This window comes from Falco punctatus (assembly GCF_963210335.1).
Source record: "Falco punctatus genome assembly, chromosome: 6".
NCBI lineage: Eukaryota > Metazoa > Chordata > Aves > Falconiformes > Falconidae > Falco > Falco punctatus.
In genome coordinates this window covers 91,574,002-91,594,169 of record NC_137585.1, presented here as the reverse complement: position 1 = coordinate 91,594,169, position 20,168 = coordinate 91,574,002, and the positions used below count along the sequence as shown (strand labels likewise).

The following is a 20,168-nucleotide window of genomic DNA, read 5'->3' as shown; positions in this document are numbered from 1 at the left end:
TCCTTTAAGTGTTGAAAGGCTGCAATAAGGTCTCCCCAGAGTCTGTGCTGCCAAGCGCCCAGGAAAAGAGAAGCTGCCTGGGATACAACTGCAGGAAGACTTTTAAGGGTAATAGCAGCTAAAATTCTTCAAAAAAATCTGACACTGCATTTGGTTAATGAGCTTTAATTTGCTTTGTTGGAATCTGAGGTGGAAGTTGTCAGGATGGAGTTCATGCTGTCCAAGAACAGCTCAAGCTGTTTCTTAGATCTATATTTTAAAAATAATAAAAAACCCCCTTACCGAAAACAGAGTTTCAGGTGATCCCAAAGGGTTTTATGGTATCTGTGCAGTTTCTCATGCTCTTCATTGAACAAATTCTCTGAGTACACAGGTCTGGCTACAACATAGTGGTTGCCCACAGGTTCTACCATTTCTACTGACGTATCAGGTGAAGATGGTGACTCGTGTGTGCTTCTTTCTGGCCTTAGTCACTTAAAAACCTGAAATGAAGAACAGGGTTAGCTCCTTATGCACTGCGGGGCAGGTGGCCGTAGCATAGAAGAGTGAACTCCAAGCTGAGCGTTACCACCTTTGAAGATCAAAAGAGAGATGGTTGAGACACCCGCCTCACTTTGCCAAGATGTTGTCCTGCCCTCCTCCTCCTCCCACTGCAGGGCAGTGTTTTCTATTTATTTCTAAAGATGCATCCCAAAAGTGGAGAAGATGGATTACGAGTTAATTTATCTCAAAGCCAGCCATCTACAACCAAACCCCACCTCCTTCGAGAGAGGCTAAATTCTTAAAGAACAAACAAGCAGATCCCAAGAGGTTTCTCCCTGTGGCGCTGCTGGGAGGGCTGGGATCTCGCTGAAACCCGCCGACATGTGAGGGGAAAGGCAGAGCCAAGGCAGGGCTCAGCCATCCTCTCTCACGGAGGCAGGGCTGAATCTTTCAGCTCAGGTCTGTGTGGTGAGGAGGTTAGCCTCAGTAGTAAAAAAGCACGGTATTGCTGCTTGTTATTTGTAAGATTTATTTCCACAGGTTGTCCGGGCTTCTTCTCCTATGTTTCATGCTCACCAACAATTTTTGCAATGTCTGACCTAAATACTGTTTTCTGCCTTGTCCCAACCCGTGTCTGCATGTTTGCGCTGAATAGAAACTCTCCTCAGTCACTCCAGAAATGACCCCTGAAGTCCACGTTACACATCAGGAGATTCAAGATCCGTTGCAGTCGATACCACTGGGTATTTTTCAGCAATTAATTAATGGCATCACTGTGCTGCCTACTGTGTTCTTTCTATCCCCACATTCTTTCCATGTTAAATTAACTTAAATAGATGTACCATCTAAAAACATTTCTCTCTGCTGCAGCCACCATTGCATGTTTAAAACAGTACTAGTCCTAGACAGGAGCCGTGGAACTTGCTCTTGGTAGCCATGATTGGACCAGACGATCACTGTAGGACCCTTCCAACCGGAACAAATCTGTTCTATCCTATTCTATTTTCTTTCGACTCAGAGACAAAGATGTACTGTGGGAAGTAAAAAGTCTTTTGTGACACTGATAATAGAGCATTTTTCTGCATTTTCTCTCCGCTAGCACAAATGCGGCTCGGCGCCTTGGTGCTTGCTGGTGGGCTTGCAACAGATGCCCAACCAACACTAGCTCCTCACCCAGGTCTATCGCCTGACTCGCACTGAAATAGCCTATGTGCATTTCTGATTCAGATTCTTGTGTACTCAATATTTGGAGAGATCACAGGACAGATTTTAAAGTGGCACAAGGCATTTTGCGTAATTATGAACAGATGGAAGGCTTTTAATCTATGGCAATTTTGGCATTAAAATGTGAATCCCATCCTGAAACTTTGCTACAGCTCAGGGCCCTTTATTGACCTATTTCAAGTGATTTCATTTTAGTTTCCTCCTAGTTTGTTCTGGGGAAATTAATGGATGAGTAGAAGTTCAAATAATGACAGACGAACCTCTTAGATATGCTGGTTTTGTTGATACGCTGTTTTTCCACAAAAAAAAATCACTATTTTGGCAATGGATTAAACATTTTTATTATCTGTTTTAACATTTAAAAAATTAGACATGTAACATTTTCCAAAAACTGGCAGGTAATTATTCTAACATATTAAAACTCAAAATCTAAGCTCATTCAAGACGCTGATCCAAGGTCAGTTAACATCAAACCCTGATCCTGAAATTGTACACTACCGTCCCCCTCTCTGTTGTCATCAGAGCTCCAAACCTGAGGGTGATGAAATTTCAGTGAAAAAAATTGGTTTATTTAGTTCTTTCTCTGATAAATCTGAGTGTGCTTAGATTTGCAGGAACAAGTTTTATCTATTAAAGATTTTAGAATGGCTCTGTTTCCTGGCCTGTGTATCAGTCTTATAGACTTCCCGTTGCAGAAAGGAATATTGCTGAAAGTCCTGTTGAATAGGTTTGTTCACTACGTTGTAGGGCACACGAGGTACTATTTGTACCCTATGAAATGTTCATAAGCCATAAAACCAAAAAGTGCGTGGGTTACTCTTTCGTTTCAGATTATCCCCAGTGCTGCAGCTGCTGTAGCTTTTGTGACTACTTCAGTTGTCACTCCTGCCCCTTGCCCAGCCTTTGTTCTTTCCTCAGGACAAATCTGATACCCCAGTCTCAGGCAATGTACAACATGCCTCTTTGCAACTCTCCGAATGTCCTTTGGTTTATTAGTGCTGGTCTTGTGGAAGGTGTCAGTATTTTGCATGTATTTTTTCCCTCCTGCTAGGAACCCCAGTTTACTGGCTCTCCTCCAGGTTATCTTCGGGTTGGTGGCTTAGAGCTGCAGAAGGAGACCTGGAGCATCGCCCTGAGAATCTCATCAAGCTGAACCATGAGTCTGCTCTAGAGACTGTGGTGTCATGAGGCATCACTCAAGTTAAGTTTAACCAAACCAGCCTGAGCGCCTGAAGCACAGTGGAAGGTGCCTTCAACTTGCCTCCTGGCAGGTAAGTGAGACCATATGGTGTGGTACCTTGCTGCAGCTAGGTGACCACTGCTGTTAGTCACCTGCCCCACTAGTTGAGCTTTTCTAGTCTCATTCCCTCTCCCACGGGCTCTGTTGGCAGCTGTGACTTCAGCCAGGTGTTGCCTTCCTCTTGCTCACTCTCATTTTTTTCCCCTGTATGTTAAGAAAGATAGGGTGCCCTCTGCATGGGGAGGTTTTATTTGGCTGTTGGCACCATTGCTTACTTAAGACGCTTTAAAGAAAGTGGGGATATTGTAATGAGTACCAGTGTAGTGGAGGCCAACGTCCTCCGCAAACCCCCTAAAAGAGAGGTCCGTACTCCAGCAACACACACTGCCTTTCCAGAGTGTTCCCATCGTGAAGTTCTTGGACTCCTTGTGGGACACCACTAATTCGCACAATTCCTTTGATTACTTCTTTAATGTGTCCACTCACACATGGGGAACAGGAGCACAGACCAAGCTCGTACTGCACAGCTGTTGAGTGGTAGGTAACAACTTTCACTCACTGTTGACCAAGACCAGGTCTGAACTGAAACCCCAGAGATAACATCCTGGTTTGGTTTTATTCCATATAGCCTCTGATCCTGTTCTGGGCCAGCAATTAACAGCATTACCGTCTCTCGCACATAAAAAAATGTAACTCCACTACTAATCCCCCGCAACCGTGAACCTTCGGCAATGCATATTTTTGACATGTGTCATTTTGTTGAGGGGATTAACAAAGGGATACTTTTTTCTCTTTATTAATTTATCCTAAATATTGACTAAGAAGTACACAAAAATCTGGTAAATTTAACTGAATGATTAAATATTAACATGCTTTGTCCTACTTTTCAATCTGTGTATACGCACTCACAAACTCTACTCCTCTGCAATACAAACATTTGAAAAATACAGACAAATTCCACAAGGAAAACTTCTACATTTTACAAGAAAAACAACATACGACTAGACACATTTCATTTATAAGCATTACTTCACATACCCCATATCCTGACCGGCAAGTCAAAATTGTACCTGATACAGGAAGCTCTTCAGAAGAAGCCACACCAAGATTTTATGGAAAAAGCTATCCTTGAAATTTTCAGAGGCAGTGCAGGTATCTTGTGCTGTTCTTCATTTCAGAACCTCCCTAAATACTGGCAACACTTTAATAACTAACTTTAGTTAACTTTTACAAGAAAAGGAAGATTTCACTGTGGCCTTGACCATTGAGCCTATCCTCAGGAGGGATGATAAGAGTCATTTCTTAAAGTTCTCTGTGATATTGCTTAACTTTGGCGAACTGTTTGTGATTGGTCTGCAGAGACTAATATGGGAGAATAGAGGTGAATAAGAAGGACTGTCTGTTGCAATCCTGTGCTGTGCATCTGCCAGGTTTCTGTTGAGCACGGTGGGAAGCGGTGACCAGAGCTCAGCTATGGTACCCTTCGTTTCTGAAGGAGTGTGAGCCAGCGGTGAGGGAGACGGGGCCGCAGGGCATGCCAGATCTGGGCAAAGCGTGCCTCTCTCAACCTTCCCCTGAAGCACCTTTAAGGGACCCTCAGTTGTCTTTCCAGAAGGGATTCCTGCATGCTCAGATCATTGCCCAAAACAGCCTTTGCAGGGATTTCCAAAGGGCAGCTGTGACTTGGTGGAGCTGACAGCTGTGGCATCCCATGACAGACAGTGGAAAGGTGCAGACCATGTGTGCGGCCAAGTGTTGGGCACGGATGTGGCGCAGGTGGGTTAGACTCTCCTGTGGGATCCTGCTCCCCTCTGCTGCCCATGGAGGAACGGAGGGAAATCATTCTCCCTAGGCCAAAGTGAGCCTTTGTAAACATTTCACTGAGACACTAAAACCCCCAAAGGAGATAGCTGAAACAGTATTTTGATGCCTCAGGCCACAACTTCAGTCGCAGGTCCCTGTGTTCAGGTGTTCTGTTGTCAGGAGAGCAGTAAACCTTCAGTGCTGAGGTGCTGAGGACACCATAGCATCAAAGGTCCCCGAAGAAAACCATCCTTATCACCCTTTTCATATGTCACACTGCCATGAACACCTAGAAATGCTTCAGCTGTTGATAGCCACGGTATCAGGAAGGCTGTGGGGTGCCAGGTGCCCTAGGGCATTCCTCTGGGCTGGAAACCTTAGCCTTTGGGGGTTTGAAATCACAGACCCTGCCCCTGAAGAAAGAGTTTTCTTCATCTGGTGGAAGGGGACAGCGTGAGAGAGGGCACCTTGTTTACTCAGGAGAACTGTCACCTGCATGGGTCTAGGAGGAGGAGAGGCAGGAGGAGCCTGAGGTTCTGCCGTCAGGTGGTTTGCCCGTATTTCAGTCAATTATTAGACCAAGAAATAACGAAGCAAGCAGGACCCCAATATCCAGCCCCACAAGGTGAGAGCTCCGTTAGACCATTCAGTCAGGATTTCTGTCTTGTGCTTCAGCCCGTGCCTCTGAGTTCCCGGAGAGTCTTTATGGACCTCAGGTGCTTTTGGAAGTTGGAGCTACACTTCTAACCGAGAACATAAGCTCCCCTAGTCAGTAAAGATCCCAGGTCACCTCCTAAACTCTCGAGAACACCTTCTCTGTGACAACAAACCCCTGGGTTTGGTAACTGCTCTTTGGTTTAAGGGATTTGCTGCCCTTTGTAAAACTGACACATTACTTGAATTTACTGAAATTACTTTTGCCATTAAAATAACAAACATTTGAAAAGATGTGGAACAGCTCGCACCATAAAACAATTAAAGAGCTTTTGGCCTCCCTCCTCAAAGTGAAGGCATGGTCTGGTCATAGAAGTGCTTTAAAACCCCTTTGAAGTGTTGAATGTGTTCTTAACTCTTTGTATTCAGGATATGTCATGAGAAGTTGCAACACAAAACAGACAGGTTTTTTAGGACGAGGTTTAAATGCAGGAGGGACCCTTAGCTCTAATGAAATCATTAAAGCCTTGTCTTTGGTTTCATCATGTCCACCTGTAAGTGCTTTACTCTTGGATTATTTCCACTAATTCACTGAAGTAATAAGGTGCTATATGGAGCGATGAAGGGAATAAGCACTTTGGTCTTTCTGTTTGCAGCAGTAATGTTAAGAACACGATTTTCTCCTGATGGTTCAGAAGAGGTGTTGTGCACAACAGTCATACAGCCGGCGGGTTGCCTCTGTCCCACACTGTAGAAGTCCACCTGTGAAACCCTCTGATGTCTTTACACCGAGCGCTTAAACACCAGCTAAGCTCTGGGAAAATGTGTCCTTTTCTGCCAAGGCAGAGAAGAGGAGGAGGAAATTAAAAATCTGTCTTTGCGTTGGCTCTCAGGCAGCCCCAGAGATGCAGAGTTCAGTGTCATAAATCAGTCACGGCCTGATCCTTTTCCAAGTCTCAAGTACCCTCAGCTTCCTCTTGTTTTCACGGCAGCTGAAAAGCACACACGCCTCTTGAAAGCCATTTGGCGAGCTGAGCTCTGAAGGGCTTCACGTGCGCTGCCTCCTGCCCCGGCCAGGGTGGGAAGGGCAGAACGAGTGACTGGAGGTGATCAAGCAGTAACATGTTGTCTAAGCAGCTTACAACTGCAGAAAGAAGCTATTTTTTACAGAGAAAAAAGGGAACAGTTCTGCCAGAGATGCATTTTACTTGTCTTGTGAAGAGCTCCATGTCTTCTTCAGTGTTAAATAAACACCAGTATCGATACTGGGAGATTAGCTAGCTGAGAATGTGGATAACAGCATCAGCCTGTGTGGATTTGTAGTGTTTCACAATGTTTTCCTTCACCATGTGCTGTATAAAGCTTCTGTCCTCACGTGTAGCTTTCTCACCGCATCCTGTCTTCAGCTGCCCAGCTGGTCACCCTGCTGCCAGGTTCTGGCCAAAACCTTCAAGCAAAATATTGCTCACAATACCATCTGCTCTGATGCTTCTAGTGCAACACACCCCCAACTCAGGTTCTTCCAACCCTTTCAAATATGGCACTCTGCTCTACTTAGGCAGCTCTGTGGGTAAAAGAAACGTATTTTGCTCGGCACTAAGTGTGTAGTCACTTCGGGCACGAACCGCTGGTGGCTGCCAGTTCCCCACCCCACTGGGGACCTCCAAGAAAGAAAAGGAAAACTGGATGGCCCTGAGAGGTCTTCATGGAAAGCAGAGGCATCACTTACACTCACAGGGTCAGGACACTGATGCCAGAAGGAGGCATAATGTCGTTTCTCTTCCAGCTTCTTGTACACTCTAGTACCCTGGTTTTTTCACAGCAAGTTTCTCTTTCTCATACCTTGAGGTACAGATCAAATCAGCTGTGCTACTGGGTCAAATTCAGTAGCGATTCATAAAATGGGGGTGAGTATGAGTAAGTTTAGTTGAGCAAGTGTCAAGCAGTCAGTGTAAGACTGGAAAGGGCGGTGAGGTTGGACAGGAACACAAGGTCAGTTCCATTAACAACAATATTTCTGGATCTCTCAGATTTATCAAGATTTGCAGAGAAAGGGCCTGAATTTTGCTTAGTGACTCAGGAAGGGATAACACCCTGCTAGGATATGTGTCATTGAACGTTATCACTCCTTTGCACAGAGCACACAACAAGCAGGAGCACCCAGTGCTGTTCAAGCAGTGCATCGTGCAGAGGAGCTGGAAATTCCTAATAAAAGGGTTGGTGCAATATTCACATCCTTCTCATTTTTTATTCACACTTCTCTTATTACACTTATGTATTTTAATTCCCTTTAATCATGGACTTAAGAGTTATTGTGCCCTGATAAGCCAGCAGTCTTGGTCTGATGGTGCTGTTTATATGATGGCATTACACCACACACAGCACAAACACAAAATCCTGCAACATTGCCCGTCAGAGCAGGGAGAGTTTTGTCATCCTCTGCCAACATAAAAAATTTGGCTTCAATCTTCAAAACAAAAGTATCATATTTTAATCCAATGTTAATATTATTTTCTCTGTTATGAACTTTCTATAGTTTGCTTAAGGCATAAGTAGTTCCCTTGTTTTTATTTAAAGCTATATGCCTCTCTGGATTTCAGGAAGCAAATTAATTTCTTAAGAGATCTCTCACATCAGAGGCAACAAACTAGATTAAACTTGATTCAGCATTTGACTGTATTTTTACGCTGTGGCTGAATATAGCAACACATTGTTTGAGACTCGGCCAGGCTGGGAATCACAGCGATGGGAGGATGCACAACCACGGAGTCCTGCGGGGCTTCTCCTGGGTGAGTCTGGGAGTCTGCAGTATCACAGTTTGATGTGCTCTGTCCTTTGGTGCAGGTACTGCTACATGTGCATGGAGTTAGGTTTGACACAGAGCGTAATGAGTGTTCAGATACCTGAAAATACAACAGAGGCATAGACAGCCGTGCTTGTGCTGCGCCGCAGCGAGAGGCTCAGCCTGGCCTCTTCACCCTGAGCTCCTTTCTGCTGGCTCCGAGGACACCTGCCCCAGGAGATACTTACAGCACACCCACCTGCAAAGGGTTTTCGGCCATGTGAGAGTGCGGAAATGTCCGACGTTTCCCCAGCCTAAAGGAGAGGTATCACAGGGCATCCTGCTCACCTCGGAGTTGCGCACAGCAGCTATGGATGTGCCTCCTCTAGGAATATCCCATCCCTAGGGAGCCACGGTGCCAGCCGCCTGGGGCTGTGTGCTGCAGCCCTTGTAGGATTGTGCAGGTCTGCTCCGCAAGTACCATGGTAATGTGGTGCTGGCCTCAGGGAAACCTGTGATGTCCTCACCGGGTTTCTTTAGAGGTCTTTCCCTCCTGGCGAGCGAGGGCAGGTGGCAGAGGGAGGAACAGGTCATTCCTCTCTTGGCAGGAGCTGGCCAGCTGAAGCCTGGGAGCTGTCACCTGTTGGATGGGGCCTGGAACCAGTGCGGTGTCCAGCACTGCTGAGCCAGGAGAGCCCATTTTCCAGCCCTCAGCACTACTGAACCATTTGCCTGTGAGTCCCTCCCCAGGCCGTGACTGGCTCCGGCGTGTGCCTCCCCAGAGGGCAGCCAAGATCATGATCCTTGAAGACCACAACAGCAGTCACCTGAATTTCAATTACTAAACCCAAAATATTTCTGTTAAATAGGGGCAAAGACAAAGTGGCACGAAAGTAGAACCAAAACAGAACAGTAATTATAAATGGCCAAAACACTGCCTGGCAGAACAGCAAGCAGCTTCTCCGAAGGGATGCTGGCACTGTATTTCCCAGGCAAGCCCTGGCCACTGTTCCCGATTACCTCTTTACAGTCCAGCTGAGCACACTTTCAGCTGCTTATCCATTTTGAAACACCCTTAAAGGTACTGTTAAAAATAAATAAGTATGCAGCAGATATTTCTATTTAGCTGGTAAAACATTTGAATATATCTGAACACCAAGTCGGAGCCAGCTCCTTGTAAACATTTATGTTTGTGCTCTAGGTCTCTCGGTGTGGTGTACCTTTGCAGATAGCAGTGCAATAAAATGCTCCACTATCTCCAGATACTTTAGACTGTGCCATTCCTTAAACTGCGTGAATTATGCCTGAGGTTTCCCTCAGGTAACGGTTAAATGGAAAAATGTATTTCCCAATATTTCACCTGGTCTCTTATCAGTTCTTGCGTTCCTATCAGCTTCAGCTTGTTTTGCAAGAATGTGCAAAATGAAACGATCTGGGGCTTTGCTCATGGAGCAACATCCCTGTGTCCACCTAGCAGAGGGGCTCACCTAGCTGCAGACTCGGTGGCCCGACAGGTCTGGGGTCTGCGAACTCCCACATCATTGCTAAGTGTTTGTTTCAGAGCTGTTCGAGTGCGTACAGCCCTGCTCTTTATAGCCCTTTGAAATCACATCTGGATTTGGAAATTTTAACCTGAACTCACCTTTATTACCAGCCTGCTCGTCCCGTGGAATTGCCCAAACCGGGTAGTCATGGGATATGGAGTATTTTGTCTTTTGATCTTATGTCAGGATAGTTTCAGATTACTTAAGGAGCCTCACTTTCCTGAATGTTTTGGTAATTGTTAAGAGAGGGACTCCCAGTTCCTGTGTGGCAATGAATTGGAACTGAAATTCTTTGATTTTTTTAAATTATTTTTCAATTTACTGTTAACGTACCTACCTTATTCCATTTGTGGGCTCATAAACATTTCTATGCAAGCCTCCCAAGTATGCGTTGCAATCTAGCACAGAAAAGCCTGCTTTTCTTACTTGTGTTACAAAGATCCTTAGATGTAAAGCGGTAGGTTCAAAGACCACATGCTGAAAATCGGTCATTTAGATTAATTTTTTAGATTAGTGCTAGCAAGCTTTCACTTCTTTAAAGTTTTCTTCTCTACATCATACAGAGACACATACTTTAAAAAACATTCAAATCCATTACACAGTAAATAAAATATTAAATCTATTTTAAATTTACTATTATCATAAGTACTAGTAGGGTAAATTAAAGGTAAAATTCAAGAGCCGAGTTCTGTTGTAAGCAGAAATTAAACATAATTTTGTTCATCCTTCTCATTCTCATAGTACCTGTTGAACAGCCCCACGGTACCCTCTGTTGCACCCACACCTATCTGCTTGTTTGCAAACCAACACAGGGAAACAACTACATGTCCTCATGCAGATCGGCAGGTGGCCTGACCTGGCACGCTGTCTGCGCAGGGGAAGGCAGGAGGAGGAAAGTGGTAACTGAGGACTCGGAGATAATTCCACCCGTAGCACTCCTTATTAGCGCTGCTTGTTTGAGGAGGTTTACAAGAATGGCAGCTGAGAGATCCAGTGAAACCCCCCACCACCCTGCCCCGAATGGAGCATTTGAATGAATTTTCATGTATCACTCGGTGAAAAAAAGAGCAGGTAGCAGTGTCTGTGTTTCTGTGCTCACAGTCCCAGACCGGCCAGCTGTGGGACTCCTGGGCTCATCCACAGAGCCTCGCGGTCGGTTGAGTCCTGAGACCTTGGTTTTTTCTTCCTCCACACAATACCTGTAGCTGCTACTCTGGCCTCCGCTTGTACAATGGGAAGCCTTTAGTTCACGTGGCTTAGCTGTGCCTTGCACACAGCCTATGGTTTCAGACTTTTTCTGTTGCATTAACTGTTTCTTTCAGTAAAAAAAGAGGCTTATTTACTCCCTGTGCCAATCCTGAAGGAACGCTCGGCCACCCAGGGCTGTAATCAGGCTCATCGTTGTCTTTGGATCCCAAAGCAGCCACTATTGCAGTTCCTATCTGCAACATTATTGATAAAAAGCTGTACTTGCTCCAGCTGGGATAAAAATATACAAAATCACAAATCCCAAGCCATTCTGCAATTAGCCAGCACTACCAGCCATGGGAAAACCCTCCAGCCCAGGGGTGGTGCAACCTTCTTTTGCAGCAACTTCTGGGGAACAGACCCTGGCTGCAGCACCCGCCACCAGCGCTGGTGCTCCCTGTCGCTCCTTGACAGACTGCTTCAGATTGTAATCGTGCCAGAGCAAACAAGCTAAAAATATTGTGCCTAATCAGTTTAGGATAAAGGCCATCTTGGAAAACATAGTCACTCCAGGAAATGAGCTTCTTTCTCAATAGCTGGCACCATTCCCACTGAGTCACCGATGGGGCTCGGAGCGCTGGGCTGCAGGAGTGAAACGGAGAAGTCCTTTGGGTGAAACTAAAAAGGGGATCTCCCCGATGCTGGGCTTCATGCAAAACCACCTGAAAATAAAGTGGTAAGAAGCTGATCGGCCTAAAGGGCAACGTTGGAACTGGGGAAAACAACCTGGGAAAAAACCTGGGAGCTGCATATTTTTACCAGCCTGTTATCAAAACCTATGAAGGTAATGCAGAGCAAGCAGGAGGGGGATAAAACAAGGGCAGGACTCCCACCCAGCAGGGCTCTCCCCTGGAGGGGGACGACGTGGCAAACACACCTCGGGATGGGGACAACAGCACCTGGGGAACCTCCACAAGCACAACTGGGTGGCTGCCCAGGCTGGGCAGAACAGAGTCCCCTGGGTAGAAACATGCAGCTGGAGGTCTGAGGAGGTCAGAAAAGTAATCAGCCCTTACCAGACTCTTCTTCGTATCTCAAAATGCCTTCCCTATCTCATTTCCCAGGAAGTTTGCGTGAAAAAAATGGTCACACAGACAATGAGCTTGGAATAAGTACGTTTGGGTGATCCATTCTGGCGTTGACTGAAATTAAATGCTTGCTCTAACACCACAAATCCTCAATCCTGAAAACAATCCTGAAACAGCAGTACAAAGTGCCACAGTCTGAAAATCCCTCACTTATGTCATATCCCTTAAAAAGGCATTAATAACAACTAACTCTTTAAGATTCATCATATAGTAGTACCTTTTCATATGATAGTGGCTTTCATGAAAAATGCATTCAAATATTTGTATTCTTTTTATTAGCTGCCTTTATGATCAGAAGTTAATTGCCTTTTACCTACTGGCTGCACTTGCTTGATGTAATATTTTCCAAGGTTCACTGGAAAGACTTCTTTATTTATGACTCATGATGGGCTTAAAATAAAAACCATGTAGCTAAGTACATGTGTTAAGTGTGAGTTGGTTGCAATCCCATGTCACTATCAGTACAAGCCCCGATTAAATATCCTCTGTCCCGTGATGTGTCCGTGGAAAAACCACCATACAAACATGTGTGTGTGCCTTCATTTTGTTAAATCGTTCTGTTTTTCTAGCCAATCCAGCTTTTATTTGCTGAACTATGTACTCAGAGCCTGGTTTAAACAGCACTGAGGAGTCAGCTTGCAGCTTGTTTTGGATCGGCAGGATTCACCGTCAGGACAAGGTGAGCAGGGACCTCCTGAGCTATGGGATGCGAGGTACGGTGCAGCACTGTTCTTCGCAGTGGTGCCGGCTCCTAAATAGCGATCACAATAAATAAATGATAGACGCAACATTTTGCTGAGACTCATGAAATCCTAAAGAGTGTTGAGGTGCTGCGGTTCGGGTTGGAAAGGCTGCATCGCCTAGACGAGCGGTGGCAAGTCTCAAAAGCTTTCTGCCTCATCTCCTGGGTGTAAAGTGAGGCTTTGCCAAAAGCATACCCACCTCCACAAGAACCCTTCTGCCTTTCTAGTGCACGTTAAGATGTTCCTGAAGTTTCTAGGACAAATTTCTTCCACCTCAAGCTAAGTCTTCATTACTTTTAAGCAACTGGGGTTTGTTCCAATGACTGACTAAACCACAACTCTCTGCAGCGAGACGTACCAAAAACTGGTGAAATTATCAGGGTGAAGCAAAGGAGAAAGTGGGGGCACTTTCAGGAGAACGCAGGTGGAAATGCTGACCTGCAGATGGCTGCGACAGCAGAAGTAACTGGGAAACCCAGCTCGCTGGGGAGCTGGTGGGAGGCAAGGAAATACAGGTTAAGCTACGAAGGGGTTTGGGCCGTGCGCTCCTGCGAGGTGTTCTGTGCCTGCAGCCTGGCACGTGTGCGGAAGGTGGGTACAGATCCTCAGAGTGGCATCAGCCCCTGTGGGGTCCTGTGACTCCTTCGTGTGCAAGAAGGGCACAAGGGGACAGGGACAGGGGGGTGGTCTGGCCGCTTTCCTCACACCCCCAGCTGGAATCTTACCCTTGCACAGAGGGCTGCGGGCATGCTGTTTTGAAAGGGTGAGCCTCCTGTGAGGCTTCTTTGGAGGGCTCTGAAACTGGCCCCACCAAGGAGGAGGAGCAGAGAGATGTCCCCACCGCCCTGCTCCCAGCCCTTCCCCTCCGCCTGTCAACCCACAGGGGAGTAGAAACAACTGAACACTCATTCTGGGCTGTAAAGGGGCAATTCTGGTCTTGGTTTAGCCACATGAGGTAAGAAAAAAATTTCTTAAGGACAACCGGCAGCTGCCCACATGTCAGAAAATGAAACTTTGTTGCTTATACACGAAACAATTGAAATCTAAGATTTTTCCAAACTGGTGTAAATAATTGCAGACCACAGTGCTCAGCCTTGACTGCCTTGTGCACTGCAGAGGACTCCATTAATATTTAAACTCCGTCTTTTGACTCTTACCCCAGACGCTGTGGCAGGGGTTTGTGACGTAAGCGGCGCTGTGTAAGCCAGACAGCCCTGGTGGGCCGGGGTGCTGGAGGCAGAGCTCACACGCACCTGCAGACCTGGAGCTCGCAAGGTGCGCGGGCTGGCAGTCGCAGTGGATGAACCAGGCTTGCCCAGCGAGCTGCAGCCGGTGCTTCTGGCAAAGCTATCGCACCCGAGAGCTGCCCTGCACGGTGTCCCGGGATAGTGAAGAGAGTCATGCCGGGAAGGAGTCCCGGCGTGCAGGCCCTCAGCACGTGCCATGCCATGGCTGTAACCTGTTTGCCATTGTCCCCGTGATTAGGGAGCGGTGACAAGTAGCACAGGGGGGCAGAGGCTCAGCTGGGGGTGCAGAGGAGAGCAACTTTGATGGAGAGCTAAGATTATAAATGGTTGAGGAAGACCATCCCTGCCATCCTATGACCACACATGCCTTGTACCCACAGGAGGCAAAAAAACCTTGGGTAGTTTTAGTATTCTGAAGGCAGGAGGGAGAGGATGAAATAGTATCATGTCTGTGGCAGAGGAACAAGGTGCCAGCAAAATGCATAGAAAGAATAAATGACGTGTGTTGCGGAGTAGTAGGTGTCTCTTTAAGGTAACGGCAAATGAGCATCTAAATCTTCAGGAGAAAAGACTGAGGGTGAATATCCCAGGCACCCTGCTCCTGGTTGATGCAGTTGTGAAAACCTGTTTTTCTTAAGGATCAAAGTGTAAAGCTCCTCACTTCCTAGACATCTACCTATCTATGTCTTCCCGTGCCAGATTCCTTACATGCATTTATGAAGCCACAAATGAATACTAATTACAGTTCCAACACAACCACTAATCAATATTAACGACAATGCAAACACAACCATTAGACTGGCCTGATCATACACAAAAATGAGTTGGGAGTCTTGCGACCACTGTCAGCCACTCTTTTTATATATATTGATATTTTATGATACTGATATTCATGTATGTGTGTGTGTATATATATATATATATATATAAATTGCTTTGACAGTCTGAAAATGCATCATATGAAATGTTATTGAACTCTTGTATTCCCCAGCTAGCATTTGAAAACTGATCCAAAATATAATTCTTACTCAAGCATAATTTATTAAGATAAACCTATACTGATAACCTTTACACTCTGTCTGAAGATCAAGTGTTTGTAAATATGCCTTTTATTTAATCACTCCAATTTTTTGGAAGATAATAGTTCAATTAGAGGAACAGTACTTTGATTAGAAGAACAATTAATGCTTGTTTTAGTATCATTTTTATTACTACTGTCTCATTATACAGTTAAACATTACCCAATCACTATTAATGTATTAATGATATAGTAGCACTTGTCACTTTTTAGGACCTTCCACTCCAGATTCTTGAATTGCTTTATGACTGTTGGTGTGACTTTATAACAGTGTTCCATAGTAGATAAACAGTAAAGTATTTGCTTTACTTAAAAGAAACTGAGCCATGTAAAAATTACTCAGTGCCATACCAAAGGAAGTTTTATTGATAGATATTTTGGAAACTACCTTTGCAAGGACATCTTCCCCTGTGACAGTGCAGACAGCCCAGTGCAGCTCTTGTTAGAGGCAGATATTAGCTCCTAACGATCCATATTCTTCATTCTGGAATCAAAATAACCTTGACTGGGAGAAGCCGCCTGAGAACCTGACCAAGTTTTGAATTATTTCAAGGGGAGGCAAAACTCCACCCTTATGTAATCTCTTACTCGTGCTTCAAATCAGTGGCAGGCCCTTGAGACCATTCTAGGTCTTAAGACCCCTCGATTGAAAAACCCTGCCCTAGAAATCTGCTCTCTCCTCCAGGCAGGGAAGCAGGCTCTGGAAAGCAGAATGGGAATTTTGCTAGCAAAGCTGTTTCTCTTGTGTCGTGATCGGAGTGGGGCTGGATAACTGACATGGTTTCCCATCTCCCTCGCTACCAACCAAGTCCAAATGACCACCGTGTTCCTCAGGAATTTGCACTGATTTGCTCCATGACCAACTAGCTCGTCCAGGGCAGGCAGCCATGTCCTTGCATGGGTTGTTGTGCCTCAGCTATGCGACCTGGGTGTTCAGGTCTTATTGTTCATGTGCTGCCATCCACGAGGATGTCTCATCAGATGTTTTCCGTAATTGTTTCCTAATAATGTCTCTTTTTAATGCATTTTAGCTATCGATTAGGCCACCAGAAAGAATTCCAGAACTGCAATAACTGTGGCTGAGATTGTTTCGGAGGTCTGTGAGGGGCACTGCAGGTGTTTGTTATTAGTCTGTTAGGCATTAATATGACCATACTCTGCAAATATCTTAAGAATGTGGCTACACAAAAGGCACATGTACCTCTGTGCAAAGGACACTGAGTGGGAGTTCCTGATCTTCCTGGCTCTCACCATTAGAAACAAAGAAGTGTAAGTGCAACTAGAGAGAACCAAATTCAAACTGCATAAAGGAAAACCTTTTTCTCTAAGTTTCAAACTCAACGTGAAGTTCCTGCCAGATGGTGCCATTGAGGCCAGTAGTCCAACAGGAATTTAGCAAGCGAATATTGACTGCCCCACTTTGCAGCTGCAGTGCTCCATGCTGAGCTGCGCACCAGTGCAGTAAGCTCCTGTGTACAGCATCTGCTTCAGGAATGAATTCCGGGGTGGTTTCGGTCCAAACAGTTCAGATACTTCTAAGAATATGTCTTAGGAAGAGTGCATTCCTTTCCTGTCAGCTTTTATCTGTGAAACGTCCACCGCCACTCACTGACACGCCGCCTTACCCACGTGCTCCACACAGTGGGCCTCAAGGCTGCAGGCTGGCTGAGAGAGGACCAAACCAAAGCCAAGTGTTGGGTCTCCTGATTTCTTGTTATCACTTTTTAAAAGACCCCAGAAACAAATACTAGTTGAAGAAAACTACTGATCCTGCAAAGTAAAGCATCCCAAATTAGGACACGACAGAATTCAGGTTGCTTATGTGCATATGTGTTGGGTATAGACATTAGCTGCAGGATCTCATGGCTGTGTCCCACAGGACCCGTGCCTCTCTCAGATCAAAAGAACTCTCCGCTAGAAACGGATTGGGCGATTTACGGATGGAGGCTGATGCGGATGCCCGCAGCTGAGCTTGTCACAGTTGTCTTTATGAAAAGACGGGCACTCCCGGGGTGTGATTAGCCCATCTTTACATGGTGACTCTCTACAGGGGGTCATCCCAATTGTGCCTTGTGAGTATCTGTCACTCCCACGGACTGCAGAGGGACTCCGCAGGAGCCTCTCAGATGCAGGTGTCGACTTTGCAGATGTTTAAAGTCCCTTGATTTGACTCCTATCCTTGGTGTGTAATGGCAAGTGCCATTTCCATTACATACAGGGAGGTCTGAAAAAGTTAGAGGGCTTCAGGAACGGAAGATGAATTTCCAGCACCTGTCTCCTTTGAGCCATGACAGAGTAGTGTAGATTCTGACCCGGTGTGACAAGGCGACCCCTGTGTTTGCTGAGCTGGCAGCCAGCTGAGCTCCGTCAGGTGAGCTGGGCTGATCTAGGGGGCCGTGGATGCCTACAGGGAGGCCTTGCTCCCCTCTCCGGCACCCTGACACCTCTGCTGCGCATTGCTTTGTGTCCTTTGCCCTGCGGCAAAGGTGTTAATGTGTAGAGTGACTGAAGAACATGTAGAAAAGGAACAGTAAGGCAAAGAGGGGGAAGATGAGTGGGAACTTAGTGGCTGCCATTGAAGGTAGGTGTTGTGAGTCTGTTCTGCATTTTTCCAAGTAGACCTACTCGATATCCCCTTGGTATAGTCAGATCACAGTTTTACAGCATGAGTCAGGTTGTAGGAGCAACAGCAAAGCAAAAGCTTTGAAATGAATCTCTACTACTAAGCTTCCCCAGCAACCCTGTAAGTGAGCTTTGTGGTGGCAGCACAACACACAGTCCATAGTCCCAATCCTTCCCCAGCCCAGGTGCCTTTTGGGCTTTTCAGATTCCCTCAGCTTCCTCTGGAGGGAGAGAAGTTATTTTACAGTGAAGCAGAATAAATATGCTTGAACCATGGGCATGGGGAATCTGGAGCTGAGCTACAGCATAGCCACTCTAAATTTAGTTCTAAATGCACGAAGGGCTAAGTCATCTCAGATGTCTGTTGCTGCAACAGAAGTGGATGTAGTAGTATCTCTGGTGAGCCACGGAAATATCTCTCTAGAACAAACTGACAGAGAAAATAAATAAATTTTAGCCCATGTTTTAAAGTGTTGCTGTATCAATGTCTCAATATGCCCAAGTTAATAAGGGCATTAGAGGGAGTAAAAAGCTCTGAAATAAAGATTCCTTAATCCTGTAGAAGGAGCAGATCTGGAGTCCTCACGGGTGCTTGACAATGGACTTTAGGCTACTGCTTGGTGGCTTTGGGATAGTGGAGCATCTGATGACCCAGGGCAGTGGGACACATCTGCCTAGCAGTTGGCACAGGAGCATTACCTTTCTGGGTGCTTCTTTTTTTATTCTACTTGAACCAACCTTGAAGGCCCCTGAACATGCTCTTCTCAAAGAAGCTGAGGCCTTGCTGAGCTTGTCCAGGCACTCCTGTCACCCTGAAGCTATGCTTAGGAGTATGGTCGCACTTCACTCCCTCTCACGTAGACATACCTGAACTGGTTAAAACTGGTTAATTCAGATGCTGATAACAGGAAACACTCCGGTCTGATTTGTACCTTGTTGCATATAAACTGCTCCACACCTTTTTTTTTTCTGCTCTGCAGCTGCTGCGTTCTTGTATCCAACATTTTTTGTATTTTTTTCATCTTACTGTCTCCCTGGCTTACTTCTGACTACGCTTTAGCCTTCCTCCAGTGCTGAAAAGTTGCCTGCAAGTCCATGAATCTATGTGCAAGGAGACTTCCCTACTGAAGAAGTCACAGGGTTGTCTGTCCAGGCTCCTGTGCATCTGGGTCTAAGAGTGTTGGCACTAGAAGCACATTTGTGCTGGTCTCCAGTTCAATTTTGGGAACTCAAGCACATGAAGTGTTTTCTAGGACAAAATTTAGAGTGAAAGACACAATGCACAACACGTTGGGCTGCAGTAGAGCAAACGAAGCTGCCAGAAGGGAGCGCAGCCCTGCTGCGGGCAGATGTGTGCGGTACCCCAAACTGCTGCAGGGCTGGGACCTGCCTCCTCCTCGCTCCTGCCATCCCAGCACCGGCTGCTTTCATGCAGTGAGAGCTGGAGACCCTAAACAGAAGGAAAAAAAAAACCTTTCCAGACAGCTCCTAGTCCATCTGTGTGTTAATGACAATGAGACCTTGTGTTAAGATGTAGAACAGAAGAGAAGGTGAAGTTCACATTTTTGGGTTCAATGTTTATTAAGGCTGGCTGGGGAGGAACAGTAATTAATATTAGTTACCTAGTAAACCTCTAAAGATACCCCTGTGGCCAGTTTAGAATAATTATATGATTATTGTTGTTCCTTCCTTCTGTGGCATCAGTATGAGTAATCCAGGAGGATCACCCTCCCTGACACGTGTGCACTTTTAAAAAGTGGAGGTTGTAAGCTAGTACATGATTTTGAAACTCTCTCTAAATTACCTCTTCTCTTTCAGTGCTGTTTCCAAACTTTCTGCCCTATAATTATTTTGAGCACCTGCAGCTTCCTTCTGCAGTCTCATTGGGAGCATCTAAATCAGTGTGTTGATTCAGAAGACAAGTCCACTTTTGTAGCAAATCTCTTGATTATCTCTTATTCCTCTGCTTTGGTGGAGCAGCTTCGGACTGCCTGAACCAGATTCCTGGGGGTGGGAATGAATAGCAAGATGTGCTGCAAGGGTGCCTCCAGGGACATATCCAGGAGCAGCTGCAAAGGGGAGTTCAACAGAGCCAGGCTGCAGCTCATCCAAAGTAAAGAAAAACACTGAAATGTGGATTTCAGGTCCTCAGCACTAACTGCTTTGCTGCACAAATCCACTCCAGGTTTGTAGATACGTTTTGGATTAAACCCAGCCGGCAGCTAAGCCTCACTCAGCTGCTTGCTCACTCCTCCATCCAGTGGAATGGGGGAGAGAATTGGAAGGGTAAAAGTGTGGAAACTTCTGGTTCGAGATAGACAGTTTAACAGGTGAAGCAAAAGCAAAGCAAAACAAGGAATTCATTCACCACTTCCCATCGGCAGGCAGACGTTCAGCCGTCTCCAGGAAAAG

The 20,168-nt window shown here is 45.8% G+C and overlaps 1 protein-coding gene across 1 annotated transcript in view; it reads right to left on the bottom strand.

Annotated features, from left to right (window-relative positions):
* The window catches only part of SLC26A3 (solute carrier family 26 member 3), a 29,671-nt gene extending 15,883 nt beyond the window's left edge, over positions 1–13,788 (bottom strand). Inside the window, exon 1 of the mRNA XM_080392770.1 lies at positions 283–13,788. Coding sequence (XP_080248896.1) covers positions 283–413 — 131 coding nt within the window. The 5' untranslated portion in view covers positions 414–13,788. The remainder of the gene's footprint in view (positions 1–282) is intronic.
* Between the last annotated feature and the right edge of the window lie 6,380 nt (positions 13,789–20,168).